Source organism: Procambarus clarkii, chromosome 27 (assembly GCF_040958095.1).
Source record: "Procambarus clarkii isolate CNS0578487 chromosome 27, FALCON_Pclarkii_2.0, whole genome shotgun sequence".
Lineage (NCBI taxonomy): Eukaryota > Metazoa > Arthropoda > Malacostraca > Decapoda > Cambaridae > Procambarus > Procambarus clarkii.
Window position 1 is genome coordinate 20557455 of NC_091176.1, and position 22933 is coordinate 20580387.

The 22933-nt window shown below is 39.9% G+C and overlaps 1 protein-coding gene across 15 annotated transcripts in view; it reads left to right on the forward strand.

Moving 5' to 3' along the window:
* Positions 1 to 22933, forward strand: part of LOC123762528 (peripheral-type benzodiazepine receptor-associated protein 1) — a 289954-nt gene that overhangs the window by 71443 nt on the left and 195578 nt on the right. Inside the window, exon 1 of one of the 15 annotated variants that reach the window (XM_069332428.1) lies at positions 1546 to 2303. The exons of the other annotated variants lie outside the window; for them this stretch is intronic. Coding sequence (XP_069188529.1) covers positions 1683 to 2303 — 621 coding nt within the window. The 5' untranslated portion in view covers positions 1546 to 1682. Of the gene's footprint in view, positions 1 to 1545; positions 2304 to 22933 lie in introns of those variants that run through there. 15 annotated transcript variants of the gene reach the window in all.

The following is a 22933-nucleotide window of genomic DNA, read 5'->3' on the forward strand; positions in this document are numbered from 1 at the left end:
TTCTCTCTAGTTGATAGTGATCTGGACATGATTCGTTCAGGTCGCCATGTTGAGGATCCTGTCGACGAAATCGTCCAGGAAGAGTCCGGTTCAGACGGCTGAGACTGATGGTAGAGAAACATATACAAAGTTTACATTAGAAGAAAATAGCGATGAAGAATCTCTCCTAGACTACCCCATCTCTCATGATCTAGATGATACATGTTCTCTCAGCGCTACGGAAATAATCCTAGATACTCCCCCTCCTTTGACTGCTAGCAATTCTTTTGATTTAAAAGAGGACGAGTCAAGCGCCAGTGAAGCACCATCAGCGTCTCCTCCACGCACACCTATTAACGATAAAGTTGAGACCATCCAAAAATCTCTTATAATCACTTTTCCTGATTCTGACAACGTCGTCAATGATTGTGTCAATTCTGAACCTGAGAATGACGCTGGAGAAGTCGATACACCCTTCCCAGTATACTCATCGGGTCACGTTGAGAAGATTGCTTCACCTCAGAGCGAGTACGATAACGTTTGCAGTTTACACTCCTCTTGGTCCATCGCAGCAGATGACCAATGCACTCTACAGGCAGATGATGTTGATAAAATTGCCGGTGACAATGAACCTCTTGTTTTATCTTGTGAAAGTGAAGCGCCTTCTTCAAACACAGATAAATGTTTAGGAGAATTTTCCGTTTTACAAGAGAAGCCAAAAATCACATTAATAAAAAGTACCATCACTGAAGATGACACTGAATCACAAGTTGAATGGATCGAGCAAATTTCAGGAATTACAACGATCGTGAGAGATAATTCTGGTTCTTGCGTAAATAAAGGGGAGGTGAGAGGAAATTATACAAAATACAATATAAATAAATGTGAACCACAGAGTTCAAAATTTAGGAATCATGTAGACACTGAAGACGTGAAAAAAAACGCAGTTTCTGTCTTGCAGAACAAAAATCAAAGCAGAAAAATGATAATCTCAAACCGAAAACCTATGACAATTGAACGTAAACAACGTGGATTGAAACTTATAGGAACTGTTGAAGAAAACAGTAATCTATCAAAATGGAAAGAAACACAACATCTTGAGGAAACAAACAATGGTTCCAACACAATACACACTGAACGAAAATCCCCTGTTTTGCAATTTAATAGAATAAGTGAACCAGTTGATTCAAGTTCTCAAAAGGAGAAGAATATTTCTGAAGAAACAACATACGGCTGCACCACTGACAGTGAATATGTCTTAAATTCTAGAAACAAAGTTTCATTAAATTTTGAAGAGAAAGTATTACATGAAAATGCTGTTTCCTTTCCCCTGAAAAGCCTACATGGAGTTTTAATCTCAAATACATGTACTGAAACTAATAACAATGAATTTGAGCAAGAAAAAAACATTAATTCATGCAGAGATGTAAAGTGCAATCCAAGTGAATCACTGAGCCGCGATTTAATAAATAGAGTGTCCTCTGACAATATCCATTCTCCGATTCCAATACCAGCTCCTAGAGTTTCCAGGGACAATAAACCTCTGCCGACGCCTAGAACGTCCAAGCCTTCGTCTGCCTCTTCTTCCAGGCCCACCTCTGCAATGTCTACAGCATCGGAGCGGCCTCTCTTGGCAATGTTCTTCGAGAAGTTGTTGGAATGTCACGCTAATGGGAATGTCAGAAGACTTTCCATGTCTGTAGATGAGTTGGGACAATGGTGTGTCCTTGCTGCCTAAAGACGAAGAGAAATTATCCAGATCTGAAACTCATATAATGCGGAACCAGGAACGTCCGAGTAATCGCAGCACATACGAAAATATAAACGTAGGTGACGTGAGAGACTGGAAGCTTAAAACATCTCTCGATTCAGCAACATTCAGTGATAGTCCATCTGTGTACGATTCATACAAAAGTGAGGCTAGCGTTAACATTCCCACTGACTATTCCCCGACAGCTGGCCGGCGCTGCGTTTCTGAAAACGAGATCATGCGTGAATCAGCCTGTCCTCGAACACTGCCTTTATCACCTAGCACTGGTGCCTCGACCTGCCGGCGGCCATTCCCAAGACCACGACCATCGCTTATCCGGACCAAAGCTATCGTTTTATCCAGTGATGAGGAGGATCTTCAGGAGTGTGGGGAAGTTTTCCAGGATGTTGTAGTCTCGCACGAAACTCACCGCTTGTGCTCGAATAAAATATGGGTCCGCAGGGCTTCGGATTCCCTAATATCAGAAGTACAGGAGGTGCCGCTGTCTCAAGAGGACCCGATCACACTGCTGACGGAAGCTGGATACTCTGGAGACACCGAGGACGACGATGAGGTGGGTGGCTATAACTGTCCTGAATATCGAAGCTGAGACAGGGTTTTTGATCCATATGTGCTTTAGCACTTTGCATCTCTTCTAAGCATTATATATACTATAAATTATGTTTTTTTTGGTATTAGGCTCAAGAAGGTTATGAGCTGACTGATCAAATTGCCAGAATATGTGTAAGCCCACAAATATTTCAAGCTTAAAGTAATGTTTGGATGCATATACACTAAGAAGGAGAATACATCTCTCGGTATTCCTATTCCTATATGTAAAATAGTATTTTCTAATGACTTAATTATGCCCTGTCTCTACGCAAACGAAGGACTTCATTGATTTTAATACTGAAATATTATAGTAAACAAAACTCTCACAGCCTCCTCTGCACACTTACCAGACAAACTTGGTCAACATGAACGTTAATCATTGTCTGTGGTCTTGTTGACCAGAGTATAGTCAGGTTTAGTCAGTATATAGTTAAAAGCTAGAATCTTCTTAGTAAGCGTGATCTGACTTAACTTTCTGCTTCCTGTGTTCTTTGCTTCTGTCTTTTCTGCTTCCTATCTCTATATATATTCTAGAATTGTTGTTTAATTGTTTCACCTATATTCCCTCAAGATTCTGCTTAATTTCAGTTTATTATTTCTCGTATGAGGCAGTAGGACTTCTACAGTTTCTGTTACTTTTATGTTAGCTCGATTTCCAATGCTTTATTTCTCTATTTACCCCTCATATCATGTAACTTCATCATCGTATTTGACTTATATCGACTATCTCTCTGTCTCACTCTTGCTCTTATTGGCTATTCATTCCATGCCACCTTCTTGGTTGGCTTACACTTCATCAATCAATCACTCTTACCCTGTTACGACTTGATATTGGTCCAGGACGGACCGAAGCCTTCTTATTTTCATTTCATGTGTGTATTGGTTTAGTTATTCAGAAAACGTATCTTCTAAGCTGCTTTTCTAAGTGGGTGATTTTACTTGGTTTTAACGATCAGTGCATTTTAATTTGAGGAATCATGCTTGTGGTGTGGCATATTCTAAAAAAATAATTTATAGATGGTTAGAGCTGCAGGCTGCTGCTTGTGTGTCTGTGGTTCAACGCTCTGCAAATCAAGTACAAATAAATTAAATATGCATAATCGCTCTAAACTAGATTATCAGGATTCGAAACTGCGAGGCCAGAGATCCGACCCGTCCTCATAAACAAACCCCAAAGTTCCTTCCATGCAACTGCAAAACCCCCATGATTATGAATTTATAACTGTTTATACACACAACCCGTCCGCTGACCAAGTCCATTCCATCCAGCGGTCTACCAGAAAGACGTATGCATCAATTTTAACATGCTGTTAATTCAAAATACGAATTTTCTCAAATATAAGTTAATATTGTTATATATTAGCATGCTGTGCATATATAGGCATTAGTAAAGTTTGGAGCTTAGGTTCTGGTTCTGTTGGCGATTATTTGTATTATTTGAAGCCCTACACCGTTGTGGTTCAAATAATGTCAGCGAAGCATTTGTTCGAAGAGTGTTCGAACGTCATCAATTGTGAGTCGTGTGTAAACCGTTTTTCATTTATAAACAGGGGTTTGGCGGGTGCATGGAATGGACTTTGGCCTTTGCTAATGAGGACGGGCGGTACACATGACTCAGCAACTGATAGCGTTCGAACGCTTCTCAAGCAAGTGCTTCTCTGACGACTTTTGTTCGAACCACAACGCTGTAAATGTTTCACTCACGTACTACACATACAAATAATCGCCAACAGAACCTAAACACCTAACATAACCAATGCCCAAATATGCACAGTATTCTAATATATAACAATATTAATTCATATTTGAGAAAATTCCTAGTCTGATTGAACAGCTTGTTAAAATTTATGAATGCATCTTTGGGGGTCAATGGCTAGGATGGAATGGACTTGGTCTGAGGACGGGTTGCAGGGATCACCCTAAAGGCTACCTCAGTACAAATATCACTACACCAGCAATTGCCTGCAATTATCGGTTGGTCTTGGAACTCGCATGCTTTCTATACGAGTTCCATAACCAACAATTACCCTGTAACACTTGTAATGAATCTTTGGTAGAGTTTTTCATCAAATTCTAGCATATGCAGAGATAGGGTCGAGCCTGCAAGTGTGAGACAAAGCTTGAATGGTCCCCAAGCTGAAACATACTTTAACCTTTATGATCTCACCAGGATTCGAACTTGAGAGGCCAAGGACTACCCTATTGGCTACTACAGTACTAATGCAACTACACCAGCGATTGTCTATCAGTACTAGTTAGTATTGGAACTCACCGGATCCTTTTGCGCATTGGGCTACGTCGTCGGCTAGCAACTGAGGATCGCAGACTCTATCCCAAAAGCAGGATGGAAGAGTTTGGGTCACGTTTCCATTCACGTATTGCTTCTGTTAATCTAACAGTAAATAATGTACTTGGTAGTTATACAGCTGTTGTGGGTTACATTCTGACGCTGGTCAGAAATTGGTTTAGAATATATGATTGAATAAAGAGTCAACCAACGGCTTGAAAGGCGAGGTCCAAGAGCTAAAAGCTCTATCAAACACTCACGCAACAAAATGCATAATGAGGGCTTACATTTCCCGCCTCCGCTGACGTATTTACCAAGTGGACAATGTCGGAACAACCGGAAGTTGCAGCTATACAGCCGCTGAAATGAAATGACAATTTCTCTTAATTTTAAAATTGTTACGTTAGCACTTGTTAGCGAGTTTAGTAAAAAAAAAAAATAGTATATATTTTGAGTTCTATCGCATTAAATTTTGAGTGTGATAATTTGTCCGATTTTCAACAACGTTCAGTGATCATCGGAACTTCCCTTTTTAAGGATAATAACTAAATGAACTCCAGCATGTTTTAGCTGAACACAGTGAAGCAAACCTGTCGTTCATAGCAAGTTGCATTTTAACGTATACTTAACCTAAGGCCAAAGACTGTCGTTCTAGAAAATGGTAACCGCTCGCGAAATTGATAAAGCCGCGTTTTCTGTTAGTAGGTCCTTTGGTTCGTTTAAACAAGGCGCTTCAGTACGGCAGTTTCTTGGCGTTGGGAACTCTCGCGATAACGGGCTGGTGAAGCAACACTTGCTATAAGATTAATAATTTCGAACTGTATACGTTGTCGAACAGTACTTTTGTTATTTTAATGGGATTAGTGCCACAGCGAGGGCTAGGCAAAGGTTCCAAAGAGACAGACGAAATAGTTCATGCTAATGCTATGAATGATGAAGAGAAAGGCACTTCTGAGGTGACTAATGACTGGCTTTATCTCCGCGCTGCTGCAATGATTTCCGCAAGAAAGGTTAGTAATAGAATTTAGCCCAATTTTTGTTCGAAAATCGGACTATTAAATTTGGTTTTGAAGCGTGAAGGATCGAACGTTATGAAATACAATTGATTACGCAAATCACTAGGAAGAGACGAAGAGAAAGTGTTGGTGTTTACGAACTGTTAGAAAAGCATAGTCGACTTGCTAGAAGATGGCGAGAATAGGTTTTGAAGTAGAAGGTGGGCGTGTTCAGGAAAAAATGAAAACCCTCTGGTGTTTAATTGGAGAAAGTGAGAGAAGGAAGACAGGAGAACGTCAGTTTCCGATTTCCAACAACCCTTTGGAAAATGTGACTCGCCAATAAATCGAAGTCCCAGCATGGACTAATTTGACATTTTACATTTTGATAATATACTGGAGTAAAATCGGTTATCCTCATGAAAACTGCTTTCTTTAAAAAAGATAATTAACAATAATTTAGAGATTACGTTCTTGATATGGTAACATCTCTAAAAATGATAAATTTCATAAGATTACAGTCCAGTAACCCTATATTCATGATTTATACCTAGAGTGCAATAATCAACTTCAGTGAATAGTAATACGAGCTTTAATTTATTTCCCTTTCTGTCGTGCGTGATACCTTAAAATATTTTAGCTATCTAATTTTAAATGAATCGTTTTTGGAGTTTTTTTTGAGCAATTCAATACGGGTCTGTATACAAAGGTCATTTAGATAATTAAACAAGAATTATCAAGAATAAGACCAATAAAAGCAATATATAGAGGCATAACCATGAATTAATAGGGCTTAGTTTCAGATTGTTACAAAACAAGTCAATAAACGAGGCTAGAGGGTCTTAACAAACCAAGTATTGATTTTACCCTTAAATTTCAGGCCGGTGACATGAGTTCTATTAGCCTATATAAATATTTATATATAAAATACAATAAAATACATTGAGAAGAAATTTTCTTGTATGTTTCTTTTAAAATATTATGGGATATATTATTAAATACATGACTATACAATGTACATTTGTTATATCATTATTCTCAATTTATTATTATACCCATTAAATAAATATTATCGACTTCATTTTGTCCATTACTACTTTTATATTTATTACTGAATGCGTGATGCATAGTTTCTATATGCTGTATATCATATACTTCAAGTTCTTGGAATGAATGCTTGAGAAACGAATCTAAACCTGTGCATTTACCATGGTATAGATGTTTGATTTAACTTTATCATCTTTATCAACAATGCATTAAACATGTAATAACAAATATTTGAGACAGAACATTAAATCCTGTTACTTCGCGGCATGATTTTGAGCCCAATGATGTTGTTATAAATATAATAAATGTATATATTACACATTCTTGTTATTCGATCCTTCTTAGAGGGAGTCCATCTTCACACGACATGATCTTTATCATTCTACCATCGACACGGCTGTGACTAATCATCCTGGGTCTCATTGTTTCCCAAAAATGTTAATATTGCCAGGTATTTAAATTTGTGGGGATCCCACGGCCACAAGCAATGCATATCCTCAGTACGACGCTGACTCAAATTCCCCCTTTGGGTACTAAATTCCTGGGTTAAGAGGGCTCCTGCCCTCTTATTGACACGAAGGCTTCCTTAGTGTCACAAGTAGCATTTAGAGAGGTTTGCCTCGAAGAAAGGAAGTGAGCGAAGCACTAGTTCGAGAAAAGTTCGAACGAAATTAGATGTACTTATTTACGTTGAACTGCATCAGTAACATTTCTGAAGAAGTTCTGCAGATTAAAAAAAGTCTGTCTGGAGTTCTGCCAAGTCATTTATCGAGTTTGGTCTGTGCTCCACTTTTGTGCTAGCCACACATATACTGTGTTTTCGTTTCACAACAGCATTATACACTAACGGAAAGACAGAAAACTTTATTAGATAATTTGGAAAAGACATCAAGCCTACTCCAGGGACTCATCTTTGAAGGGAAATAAAGTGACCTTAATACAAAGTGTCCTACTCATATCATACCCTGAACCTCCACCCACTATCCTGGGTCATATTACACTTCCTCACCCCCTGTCACCTGTATCATATCCCACTTCCTCAGCTGTTTGTCATCCTTGGTGAGTACCACTTGGTAGGTTCCGTTAGGTGAGTACACCAGCTTCCAAGCAACACATATAATGCATTATAAATCATATCATTGTATTGTCAACTCCTATAAATACATTTCAGTAACATTGCTTACGGCACGCTTGACAAATGACTGACTATTTACCTCAAAATTCATATCATATAGACAATATATAATATATATATATATACATATATATATATATATATATATATATATATATATATATATATATATATATATATATATATATATATATATATATAATATACATATATATATATATATATATATATATATAATATATATATATATATATATATATATATATATATATATATATATATTTATATATATATATATATATATATATATATATATATATATATATATATATATATATATATATATATATATATATATATATATATATATATATATATGGCCGCTCAATTCCCCAGTTGTTAGTTAGTCTATTCCTGCACTAAGATGATAACACGTTTATTGGCTAGCGATTGATTGCTTTATATATTTCTCGTCAGGCAGAGAAGAGGTGCTCGCTCTCGTGTTGCTCGCCAGCTTGACTTGTAAATTAACATTTGGCTATGACCAAATGTTAATTTACTTATAATTTCATGCGAGTCGTAGATTACTTTTTTCCGATCTGCTTTTCACCTCTACTTATCTCGTCTCTATTCTCCCGCTGCTCTTCTCATCTTTTTCTTCGCTTTCCCATATCTCTCCCCATTTTCCTTCTCCATATCTTCATTTCCCCCCTTTCTTTCCTTTCCCATCTCCTCTTTTTTTCCTTTCCTCATTTCCTCTTTTTTTCGGCTCCTCACCTTTCTTCCTTTTACCTTGCCTCTCTTTCATTTCTATCTCCTCCGTTTTTTTATTTTAATTTGCCCTCCATCTATTTTTTCAAATTATCTCTTCACTATCTATTTCGGCAGCTTTTTTCGTTCTTTTTATAATGGGTTTCGGTATTATAGTTAGGCTTGTTCTCGACTCACAAACGGGAACCCCGAGTTCGAATTTAAACTTGTATTACTACAAAAATCTTGTATTACTATTGTATCTCAAAAATCTTGCATTACTACAAGAATCTTACCATAATTGTAATTACAAACGTCATTAGCTGTACTCCTTTCTGTGGGTCGCAGTCAAAAGTGTTTCTTACACTGTCTCACGAGTAAAAAAAATCTTGCATAACAGGTTGTAAGTGAAGCACGACCCTCCGCAGACATGAACCTCCCTCGCATGTCTAGCTAAGGTCAGATTTTCAGCCAATATAACAACATTTATTTCATTAAAATAATTAAATTAGTAATTATTATAAATAATATAATTATTATAATTATTATTATTATAAATATTATAATAGAATTGTTATAAATATTATAATTATTATAATTATTGAGTTTTTTATATTTATTTACTAATCATATGATTCAGGTTGTTTCTACATATTGCGACTTACCAACTAAAAAAATAGGCACCCCATGATTACATATATATCCACCTTGACTGCTCCATATTGTCAGTTGACATGCCTGTTTCTTAATGCTTTCAGCACGTAAAACAACGGTAAATTACAGACAAGAGTCAAAACTTACATAACGTCTAAATGGGACCGCCAAGTCGCTTGCGCATTCCCCGTCACTATGTACTGGTATGCAGCAGAAAAATGTGTGTTTGTTATCAAAGGATCGAAGTGAAGGCATTAGTCTCAAGAAATCTGTATTACGAAAAAGTTTGTTCGTAATTATTTTCGACTTAAATACAACAAAACTGTGTATTGTGTGGCCTACGTCTGGCAGCCGAACACAATAACACCTGCGGCATTTAGACGCTCCAGGCAGGAGGCTCCGTCCGAATTCTCCGTTGCGGCTTCCCTTGTCCGCTCTAAGCGTTCACCGCCTGGAGTAGCTTACTTAAAGTTTCGTTTTGTGTGTTTCAAAACACGTTTTCTTCACGAATTCAGATGGAAGAAAAGACAATGAGCGAAATTGCTGAGATAACTACTTTTTCCTTCGTTGAAATCTCCCATTATCACAGTTTATCAAGAATGATTTGCTTATATCGCACAAATTTACTGATAATGCAAGGTAAATATTTGAAGTGTCTTAGGGTTTAATTCACTTTACTAATAAATAAAGGACCATTAGAAATGGGCATGGCGATGTCTCGGAAACAATTAGGTGGTAGCCCGTAACGAGGCTGAATGCCTTGCCCACGAGCTCGGACGTGGTCAGTTTCCCGGGTCTACAACTATGACTCAGGCAATGGAACGTCACAGGCAGGAAAAATACTACAATAAACTATGAAACCAAACTCTGTTGTGCCTCCTATAGTGGCTTAGTATATGAAGCTGAGGCTTGGTTGTTAGCCTTAGAAATATGGAGATAATTGAAGTTAACCTAAATATGCGAAGGTATTCCTGCCTACGAGGCGGGTATGTAAACGTATACCATTACTGAAGCAAGTTGAAGTAAAATTCTAAATATAATCTTACATCTTAGTAAAATATTCATAACCTAATAATGCAAAGATTGGAAGCCAAATACACATTTTATGCAATTGCTTCGGAATACATCTATTCTGCCCCTGTTATTTCGGTCGTGAATTCATCCGATAGGAAATGAAATCATTCGAAACTCAGCAGACCCGGCGTGCATCTGAGCGGAAGCCATGCGGACCTCCTTCACCCAAACGCTTCCAGTGACGCTTGAACCCCTGGCGTGGGTGGTGATTTTGTGAGCCTTTCTGAGGCGTGGGTGGTTGTGATGGGTGTGGGCGGCCAACACGGCTCACACAACTGGAAACGAGTGTGTTAAGGTAGAATAATAGTCTATATAGTTATGAGGTTAATATGTCCTCAGCGGTTAAAGAGATATTTAGAACTAACACCAACCTGTGTAAAAGAAAGCACACAGTGCACTGTGTCGGGGTGTTAACAACGACACATAAAGAGGAATAGAGAGCTCTGTGCAGAACACAAAAGAGGATAATTATAACGAAGCATCTTGAAAAGCATAATTTGAATCATAGTGCAAATGACCGGAAGTCTTGGAAATAAAATGAGAAATTGTGGGGGAGGTGAGAAATCATAGACATTTCTTCCTCTTATAGTTCAATGTTGTTCTTGAGAAACCAAATTGTTTTAGTGTAATTAGAACCAAACATCCCAGCGAGTCACTAGACTTAACAAAGACATTCCTGGTTTAGAAAACGTGATTTGTTTCCATTTCTCGCTCTCTGTCAGGTTCTTGGGTCCGAACACTTATCTTATACTAATATATGTTAATGTCATTTTTTTATTCTGAAATGTAAAAATTTTCTACAACAATTTTCCTAAATTAACTTTCCTTTGATCACAAGATTATATAAATATATACTATTGCACGTATACGCTAAGCCCCTGCAGCCTTAACTATGTGAACTCGTACACGTACATAATACACACATATATATATTAAACAGCCCTATTTTGTATTCATACATAACTGCCCCTGTGATAATATGTGCGCGTGTGCACTAACCTTGCTGAGTACTGTCAGATAAAATATGCTCCAGATTCTGAATGTGTGCGCGCGTATATTTCTCCGGTACGTAACACACACACACACACACATATATACACACACACACAGACATCTGGTCTGGAAGTTGAGCGGACAGCGCACAGGTCTCGTAATTCTGTTGCCCGGGCTCGATTCCCGGACCAGGCAGAAACAAATGGGCAAAGTTTCTTTCACCCTGATTCTCCTGCTACCTAGCAGTAAATAGGTACCTGTGAGTTTGACAGCTGTTACAGAGCTGCTTCCTGGGTGTGTGTGCGTGAAAAAAAAATTTGTTAGTAGTTACAGTTGATTGACAGTTGAGAGGCGGGCCGAAAGAGCAGAGCTCAACCCCAGCAAGAACGACTAGGTGAATACAAGTAGGTGAATACATCCTGCCTGTGTACCTGTGCCAGTACGTGAGAACACGCTCAACACCATCAAACAGGATACTCCATAAAAAAAACAAAGAAAATAAAACGTGTTTCAAACCATTATCAGGAGCTGTTGTAACCAAGGAGTACTAGCATCATCTTGTCCGTGGCATTAATCTTAAATACTAATTACATTGGGAACAAGTAGCAACTCGTAGCAGTTAATTGTGCTAGCCGCAAGAGAAAATAGTCATCTTGTTGAAAGTTGATATTTTACTCGTCAACCTGTCACAAAATCAGACCAATAAAGATAAATTGAAAAATATAAGTGGAAGCCATTAATAGCTTCACTGAAAAAAAAATTACGGCCTTGTGAAATGGTAACCGAAGGCATAATTTGTCTTGTTTAGCTCGGGTCTTTGATCTCATACAACGGTCAAGAGGCGTGCGAGGCTGGTAGGAAAGGCTGGGTAAGAGAAGGGATGTTTGGGGTAAGAGAAGGGATGGTTGGGGTACCTTACCTTGAGGTTACCTTGAGGTGCTTCCGGGGATTAGCGTCCCCGCTGGCCCGGTCGTCGACCAGGCCTCCTGGTTGCTGGACTGATCAACCAGGCTGTTAGACGCGGCTGCTCGCAGCCTGACGTATGAGTCACAGCCTGGATGATCAGGTATCCTTTGGAGGTTCTTATCCAGTTCTCTCTTGAACACTGTGAAAGGTCGGCCAGTTATGCCCCAGGGGTAACAGAAGGGAAGGTTGGGGTAAGAGAAGGGAAGGTTGGAGTAAGAGAATGGGAACGTTGGGGTAAAAGAAGGATGAAGAATAAATGCTGAAGAAGATTTTGGAAAGTTGTTGAATGATAAGGATCAAATGAATAAATATAGTAGGAGTGTAACATCATGCAAAGGCACTTTGCTTATTCTACCAATGTGAATGTAAAAGTTAAAAGCAAGGAAGAAATAACATGAAAATGATGATAAGGAATATGTCAAAAGAGACAACGTAGAGTGAAAGAGGTCCAGTCTTAGTCAAGAGATCTCGGGGCATGGAGCTGGTTGATGTTGGACCTAGGCCTATCAATCTCTGCGGCCGTGACACTAGCTTACTGATCAAGCAGCATGAATATTTTAATTTAAAACATCACTCAGAGCTTAGTAAACCGACGTGTAGCATATATACACCAGAAATAAGAATAATCATATCGGTGTATATTACCTTGTATTGAACATTTTAACTAGATTTGTAATATACTTATGAAATCGGTTAAAAATATTATTTATTAAAAATTGTGTTCCGGAAGAAAATAATTAAATTTGAAAATGCTTTGAGAGAAGTTAAAATTAGCACACGCAACACATATTTTCAAGTGCCCTCAATTGCAACATCAAAAGAGCATAATAATAATACAGTCGATTTTGAAAGTATATTGAGTATTAATAGAACCAAATGAATTAATAATACGAATAGCTTTTAAAGGATCGACAGAGACAATGGAAATAAAGATTAAGGAAACAGGAGGAAAAAAAATTATTTGGCGGGGAGAGAATAATGGAGGAAACAGAGACAACCACAGACAGGCACTTAAGGAAGTCAAACAGCGATATCTCTCTCTAGACTTGAAGTTCTAGCAGGCCAAAACAACATCACTAATAAAATCTCCTTCAATCCTGATAGTTCATTCTTAACACACTTGAGGGAACTTTATTCCACTCAAGCTCTCTCCTATTTTAAAAACCTCTCCTTCTGCCCTCTCTTTCTTCCCTTTGCTAATTATTTTATCTTCACATATTTATTTAAAATTGTTTCCCTACTAAAGGCGCTAGTAAAAGCTTTGCTTAGGATTCCACTGTTGCTGATCCGACACAGATGACAGTAATACATTAAATGAGTGCTTTTAGACAACTATAATACATTGAACAGATTCACGTATGGTCAAATGAATGCCTTTGAAAACACAACGTATACCCGTGTTTGTGTCGCAATAACTGACGGGTATATTCCAGAAAAGAACTGTCAAGTGTGTCGGTTTTTCTTGTTAGAAGTGAGGTGAGGATATTTGTGTGGGAGTGATGAATAAGGTGTATGATGGTGGCCCATGCACCTCTGGCGGAATCCTGGTGCTGGAGGTGTTAGCATGGTTTGCTAGAATCAAGCAATCAATTCATTGTTCGCGTCATAAAACTGCGAAGCTTCATCAGGAAGAAAGTAGGATCTCCGGCTAAGAAGCAAATGGGGTCTTACGCTAGGGCTGCCACTAGCAGAGTAAGCATGTAACACTATATATAAGCTTGATCCTAGGCTACTTGGCATTCAATATCTTGGCCCCTTAACTGCCTGACTCGTCCACCGAGAAGCAAACCTGGTCCAAGGCCGTGACACTTGATGAACAGGTAGCGCTAGATGTTGACTACGAGACCAGACCAGACCAGACCAGACCAGACCAGACCAGACCAAAACGACTGCCAGACCAAACTTCGTTGTCCGTGGATGAGGAACACGTCGAAGAGTCGACGGAGGTTTGGTCGACCGGGAACCAACACCACGCAGTGTCACTAATAAACCTGTCCAACCAGAAACTCGAGAAGCGTTGAGAAATAAAAGCAGTTGTGTAGAAAACCTGGATGTCCCCCAACAATGTGAAGTTTGTGTGTGTGTGGAGGTGACGGGGAGTGTTGAGGATCGTCACCAGTAACGGGCCACCGGACGCGCGTGCTCCTCCGACATGGCCGCCACCGGAAGTAAGTTGGGTTTATCATTAATCTCATTGGTTCCTCGGACGTTTGTTTTAGCTGTTCTCCTGGTAGTGGCTTGTGATACTGGTGGTACCACAAGCCCTTCACAGATCAAAGGCATGTAGTACTGCCATTATCTGTAAAGGAGGATCGATCTGACGAAGTGGAGGCGAGTGTGCTAAATAACAGACTGCCAGTTTCCTTTGTTTACAGAGAAGACTTAACGGAGTAGGCTGTTGTGGCCAGCAGGGTATATAGTGTAAGGAACGTATACTGTAGGTAGGGAATTATCAGGGCAAAGCGTTTGTTGCAGTTTTACATTCAGCTACTCGGAACAAAAAAGTTCCAAGTGTCTAGGGCTATGGTGAGCCCGTAGTGGACTTACCTGGCACAGGAGACAGAAAGGGGGGTGAGAAGATCCAAGCAATAATGACTATAGAGTACTTGGAAGGGGTCAGGATAAAGATTTGGGATGGGACGGGGGGAAAGGAATGATGCCCAACCACTTGGACGGCCGGGAATTGAACGCCGACCTACATGAAGCGAGACTCTCGTTCTATGTTGTGAGAACGAGACCCATATGGTTTGCAGAGAGAAAGAGAGAGAGAGAGAGAGAGAGAGAGAGAGAGAGAGAGAGAGAGAGAGGCGGGCTAGTTAAGCCGCAAAAATTAATAATATAAAAGAATGATGAGAATGAGAAAAAACTGAAAAGAGGTGAGGAGTGAATAATTGACTGAATAAATAAAGAGCTCAATGAGGATGGAGTAGATGACTACAGGAGTGCTGGCAAGTCGTGCTCTCGATGACCCGCCTAGTAACCTTCCTATATGTCACTTACCTACTAGCCCTCCTGTATCTCGCTAACTAGCCCTCCTGTATCTCACTAACTAGCCCTCCTGTATCTCGCTAACTAGCCCTCCTGTATCTCGCTAACTAGCCCTCCTGTATCTCGCTAACTAGCCATCATGTATCTCGCTAACTAGCCCTCCTTTATCTTGCTAACTAGCCCTCCTTTATCTTGCTAACTAGCATTCCTGTATCTCACCAACTAGCCTTCCTGTATCAGGCCAACTAGCTTCCCTGTACCTCGCCAACTAGCCTTCTTGTACCTCGTCAACTAGCCTTCCTGTACCTCGTCAACTAGCCTTCCTGTACCTCGTCAACTAGCTCTCCTTTATCTCGCTAACTAGCCTTCCTGTACCTCGCCAACTAACCTTCCTGTACCTCGTCAACTAGCCTTCCTGTACCTCGTCAACTAGCGTTCCTGTACCTCGTCAACTAGCTCTCCTTTATCTCGCTAACTAGCCTTCCTGTACCTCGTCAACTAGCCTTCCTGTACCTCGCCAACTAACCTTCCTGTACCTCGCCAACTAGCCTTCCTGTACCTCGTCAACTAGCCTTCCTGTACCTCGCCAACTAACCTTCTTGTACCTCGCCAACTAGCCTTCCTGTACCTCGCCAACTAGCCTTCTTGTACCTCGCCAACTAGCTTCCCTGTTCCTCGCCAACTAGCTTCCTTGTACCTCCTCAACTAGCCTTCCTGTACCTCGCCAACTAGCCTTCCTATACCTCGCCAACTAGCCTTCTTGTACCTCGCCAACTAGCTTCCCTGTTCCTCGCCAACTAGCTTCCTTGTACCTCGTCAACTAGCCTTCCTGTACCTCGCCAACTAGCTTCCCTGTACCTCGCCAACTAACCTTCCTGTATCAGGCCAACTAGCTTCCCTGAACCTCGCCAACTAGCCTTCTTGTACCTCGTCAACTAGCCTTCCTGTACCTCGTCAACTAGCCTTCCTGTACCTCGTCAACTAGCTCTCCTTTATCTCGCTAACTAGCCTTCCTGTACCTCGTCAACTAGCCTTCCTGTACCTCGCCAACTAACCTTCCTGTACCTCGCCAACTAGCTTCCCTGTACCTCGCCAACTAACCTTCCTGTACCTCGCCAATTAGCTTCCCTGTACCTCGTCAACTAGCCTTCTTGTACCTCGCCAACTAGCCTGCTTGTAACTATTGTTCTAATTTATTTCCATTTATTTTTTGACCAAATTTGGCCATAATATTATGGAGGGAAGTAATTTCCAAGACTTCCTATTTTAGTACTCTCCACGTATTGACCTTGCACAGGGCACAAGTATTTCTTGACTTTTTTTAGCTTACATCTTCCATTTTTGTGATTTTATTTTGTTTTTTTTTCACACGTTAGGCTGTCTATCCTTCTCTACTCACATCATTATCTTGTGTATAGTGATCATATCCCTTCTCTTTCTTTTCTCTTCAATGGTTGTGAGATTTAACTCATCTAATTAATGTATCCTGGAGGCTTAGCGAAGAGTTTTTGGCACTAAATCATGATGCAGGCTTCTCAGTTTCGGAATGTTCAAGCGGTGGTTGAATCCATGTCAATGCCGTACATATAGTATATGCAGAAATGGTATACAATGGTTGTATAAGCAGAAAATATCATGATAACGTAATCGAGTTCCTTGAAAAAGTTCTTGTATAAGCTTTTAGATACTGTTTCAATATTTACCTCCTTCTCATATATTGCCGATGTTTTCCCAATTTAAGTGTGCCTTGGTGTTAGTTTTAGAGTTGTATGTACATTGTATATACTTGTACAATGTTCCTACAATAAAGATTTTTCCCTTTTGATCTCTTAATAGCCATATGTCTGCCCTCTCCTAGAGTTTGTCAATCTTTCTGTAATTTTCTGCAGTATTCGGAGTTTTACTCTCGTCATTAGGCTTGTCATCTGCAACCTATTTACCCGCTCACTCCCGTCATCAGCGCTGGTAACACTAAGTCTAGTTTAAGACATAATGCTCGAAGACTCGAGAGACTTTAGTGAAGACTCTTGAAATCGCTTGTTAAAGTTTCATACACTCTTCCTTGTCTTTTTTTCTGTACGACTATTCTTATTTCCTTAACCTGGTAAAATGGGCACTTACTATTATTTTTTCACTTTCTATGCAGCAGCATAGAAAGAGGAACGAAAAGCAGGGTAGGTGTTTAAGGCGGAAATAAATACAGAAACAAAACAGACATAGAAGTTCGGGAGGAAAGGGAAACAGCAGGAGTGGAGGGAGCAGAGATCAAGGAAGGTGGCGTTGGAGAAACCAATCTTCCCTCCTGTTGTGCCCGCCACCTGTTGTGCCCACCATCCCCACTCCCCACCCTAACTCCCACTACTCCCTCCGCTCTCCCCACCACTCCTGCCACCCCCTCATCAACCATTACTCCCCACCACCTACCTCTACTTGGTACCACCTCTGGGTTTCTGGATTTATCTTTGCTTTCATCTCAGTTTCCCTAATCTCTAAACTTACAGTGTCCCCTGCCTCGCCTCGCTGGCTAAGTATTGAAGGGTGATATTGCTTCTGCTTATATATGTGTATGTATGTATATATATATATATATATATATATATATATATATATATATATATATATATATATATATATATATATATATATATATACATATATATATATATATATATATATATATATATATATATATATATATATATATATATATATATATATATATAATATATAATATATACACACACAATCGGCGCCGGCGGCCGGGCGGACAGCTCGCTGGACACGTGATCCTGAGGTCCCGGGTTCCATCTCGCGCGTCGGCGAGAAACGATGGGCAGAGTTTCTTTCACCCTATGCCCCTGTTACCTAGCAGTAAATAGGTACCTGTGTAGTTAGTCAGCTGTCACGGGCTGCTTCCTGGTTTGTGTGGGGGGGGGGTTGAGGGAGTAGTAAGTAGTAGTAGAAACAGTTGATTGACAGTTTAGAGGCGGGCCAAAAGATCAGAGCTCAATCCCCGCAAGCACAACTAGGTGAATACAAAAGAGTTCCTACATTCTTGTACAGCCAGTAGCTCGCATAGCGCTTCGGGCAGGTCCTTAATCCTATGTTCCCCGGAATATGACCCTGCCAAATCGTTTAACAACTGGGTACCCATTTTACTGTAGGGTAGGAATTGACACCCAGTAATCCTCCCCGACCAGGATACTAATCCAGGACTGAGCGCTCGCGAAACGCCAGGCGAGTATCTTACCACTGCACCACGTGGACTAAGCTGATGCTAAGTATTGAAAATTGATATTGCTCTGCTGTTATCATGATCAGAGATTTTTGGTTTTGTGTTCACACACGATGGTCACCAGAACACAAATGTTACAAGTCATTAGTCGCACTTAACAAAGTACATGCTACCAGGACATAAGAATACAGAAGTTGAAGGGTTCTAACTCGTACGACAGATTTAACTCTCTTTTCTTCCACTAATCATCTCCACCTTATCACACAACCTCACCACCCCCATCCCTACCCTGACGCACCTATCCCCCCCCCCCCCACCATCCCAACCCTGCACCACCGAACTCCTCCCTCCGTCTCCCCCTCCTCGAGGCCCTACTCAATTATCTCCTTCACTTCTAACATCACAATCCTCCTTCACACATTTTTTTTTCCATCGCCCCCACCTCAACACTTAATCCTGCCTCACTATCTACCCTACTCCATCCCTTCCCCTCCCACTTCCCCACTCCCTACCATCCCGTCCCCTCCCCCCCCCCCCCAAGGGACATTGCGCTACACTCGCCATCTGCCACTAGCCCGGCTAGGTGTTGCTGTCGCAGTATTTTTGTCTCCAAACACGTGGCCATTAAAGCGTTGAAGGTTACGAGTGGTGGACGGAGCGGCGAGCGGTGGAGGGAGCTTTCCGACAGTGTCAGTGGCCAGTTTTAACAATATTCCTCTCACTCTATTTCTTCCCACACATCTCCCAAAACGACTTAGGAATGATATCGGTTATAATTAGGTCTCCAGAGCCTTGGTGACGACATGGTCTCCCGCCTCTATGTGTGTCTATGGTAGACCATGTTCTACTCCTTTTTCCATTGACCTCCTTTCCCATAGGCACAGCTGGCCGGATGCCACACTATCACGGGAACCACGAAGCTTGCGTTATTTCGCCCACAGGTGTCGCTCACAGGTGTCAAAGTTGTCGCAGGTGTCGCGCACAGTTGTTAAGATCTCACTGGTCTGCCAAGTGCACACCCCCACAACGCATCGGTACATACATTCTCAGTAATACATTATACAATATTTAATATCACAAAATTTAACAACAAAATATATTAGATATAAAACGTTTCTAGAAAACATTTAAATTCCCCAGACATTTATATCCAAGTCTTACAAACTGTTTCAGTCAGTTGTCGTATTTAGGTAAATTAAAATATCGAAGACTCACCTAGTTAGTTTAGTACTGACCTTGAAGGCTGATCATAACAATGAGTTAATAATTGTCGACCAACTGCTGTATAATTTCAATGGGACTAGAATACAGATTTCACTTACACTCACCCAAATGATTTGACACAATAATTTGTTTATCTCTGAAGCTATCCGGGACCGCTCCATGCTAATAAATACCGTACATGTGTTTCACATTCTACCTGTAATGAAAAGTGTGAAGAATAATTAAATACCATTAATTATAACTCATGATCGTTAATAATTCGTAACTTCTCCTAATCCGTTCATGTATATTTTTGACAAGACAATTATATAAGTTAAGTTTGTAATTAAAGATCATTGTTTCTCCCATACAAGAGAACCATGAGTAGCGTGAATGGTCCCCAAGCACATATATCACTTTAACTCTATGACTCCTCAGATGATTCGAACCCAGGCTGGCAGAGATCATCCTGTCAACATCACTGATACTCTGGGCACTCACTGATACTCTGGTTGGTCGAGGAATCTATACCAGTGTTGTTGATGGGGAGACTCCCAGCGGTCTGGATTCGAATCCTCTGAGGAGTCATAGAGTTAGTGATCTATGTGCTTGGGGACTATTCAAACTTTGTTCACAATTGTACTCAGTGCGGTTTTAGCATTTGCAGAGATTTGACGAAATAACTGGGCCACAAACCGCAACGATTGTCGTCGGGTGTTGATCATGGAACTTATGCAAATCGGTTCATGAGCAATTGACACTTTTAGATGATTGCTGGTGCAGTGGTCAGAGTACTATTGCTGTTAATGGGGAGGCCCCTAGCGGCCAGAGTTCGAATCCTATGAGGGGTCATAGAGTTAGTGATATACATGTTAGTGAGAGAGAGAGAAAGAGATTTTTGTCTAGTCGTGCCATCATATTTTATCTTGGTGTCCGCACAGCTTCTCAAATTACTTTTCCATCATCCCTTTCCTCCTCTCCTGCTCTAGTGATCATGCAGAGGTCACGAACCTCTCCGTAGGGTGCAGTCGCGCCTCCACAGATCTCCAGTATCAGCTAATGATACTGGTAATGGCTCCAAAGGGCCACCAGTTACGGGCTATTCATGCCCGTGCCACCTTTTGGGTGGCTTAATCTTAATCAATCAATCATCAGTGATCATGTAAAAGAAATCCTACGGAACATCATGGTAACTCATGGAGGATACACAATCCCAACTTCGTTGAACCCTCTAATCAGTGAGAAGTTCTCGAAGTTCAAGCTTCCGCACGAGAACCAGGAAAAAAGTTAGTCTGGGACAGTTAACAGTGTAGAAAATAGCTTGTACAATGGTCGTCGCTGCAGTGCCGCACCAATTGATGTCGGACATCACAGCCGTGAGTGACCCCAGGAATGGCACTTTCGGTTAGTACTACATATCTGTAAGAAGCACAGATATGTAGTCTTTCTACCATGGTGCCCCAGTGCACGTTGATTATAAGGGCATTTGCAACAAGTTGTAATCCAACTAATATGGACTGCATGGTCTGTACTGCAGAAGCTTCAAGGATTAGCATGCAGGACACAGTGACATTAAGGACATAATCAGGTGGAGACTTGCACCAAAGCACAGCACAGCAGAGAGAGAGAGAGAGACGGTGAGAATGTATTTTCTCGGGACCAGAGTCTTGAGCTATGACGTACGTGTGATTTATGGAACCCGTGTAGTCTATACTGTGAGCTGAGTGTTCGTCCTCAAGTTCAGTTACTTGCTGCTTGAGTAAATGTGACACCTCCACTTGAAGTGGCAGTTAACATTTGAATAATCGTTTGTCATTAGAAAATAGCTTATCTCGTTAACAGCCTTAGGTCCGGTAATCTATATGGAAAATTAGTTAGGTTTAAACGAAGGAGAAATTATTCATGTTGGCATTGACAATCCTATCTGGTAAATCAGAATAAATATAGATTTGTTCACAAAAAATTGTCTTGAAGCGATGCTACCTAGAATAAGAAGTTTTGTGCACATTATTGAAGCTTTTTTTCATGGATAGTTACAGTATAAGTAAAGTAGTTATATACTAAAGTAGTTATACTGTAACCATAGTTACAGTATATGCATGTTAAATGTTCAGGTTCATTATTTCAAGCTTTTGAAGATATAATTATGAATACATATATTTCTAAATTAAACAATTTGAAGGATTTCTTTGTGTCTTTCTGTGTTTCTGTCAAAATATTTGTCGAAATTTCGGTCCGTGTTCTCAGTTCTTTCGAAGTACGGTTGTTCTGTGGTTTCGTGGTTTCATGTCATTTAAGTTCCGTTGACTTCCGTTGGTTACGTGAATCCTTGGCTCAGTAAGCTCCCTCGGGCAGTATATTCCTCCTCCCACTTGAATATCTTGGTTTTTGTAATCTTACTCAGACAGAATTTCTCACTCAATTGCATTTCACCGATCATCGTCACGTTTTGACAAATAGTTATCCTAAGAACATATGAATAAAGGACATTGCATAAGGCCTATTGGTCTTAGGAGGCAGCTCAAATTTATATTCACCTGAACTGATTTAAATATATATATATATACATCTCACAAACGCTTTAAAGATTCAAGCGATCCTTTGTCTGATGTTACACAGTAATTTGTTCAACAAATAACTAACCCTGTTTCCAAATCAGTAGCTACTTAGATCTTTCCACAATCCAAACTTCATATATTTATGATATATGAAGTTTGGTGTTCATATATATATATATATATATATATATATATATATATATATATATATATATATATATATATATATATATATATATATATATATATATATATATACATATATACACTTATTTATATATATATAAATAAGTGTTCATTTATTTAAGACCCTACTTATATTACGTGTGTTATATCCATTAATCCATTCAGATACTTCAATAATGTTTCCCCCTTAATCTTCACCCTTCTAGTGTAGTCAAATTATACATTTTAATTCTGTATTTATAAGGACGTCTTCTAATTCCTGGAATTAGCTTTCTTCCTTCTCTGTATGCGTTGAAGTGAAACTGAAATAAGCAATGTGTGACGTTGGTAAGTCCTAGTAAGAGACGGAAGTTGCTATAAAGCGTTATTGCATTCACTTTGAAAACAGCTGAAAGGGCAGAGGTTCAAAATTAATTCCTAATCTCTGTCGGGATTGTATAGGCTGAGGTGTAACCCGCTTCTCGGTGTATATATATTGAGAGTTTACTTTAGTCCTGGACTATGTTCAGGACTAAAGTATA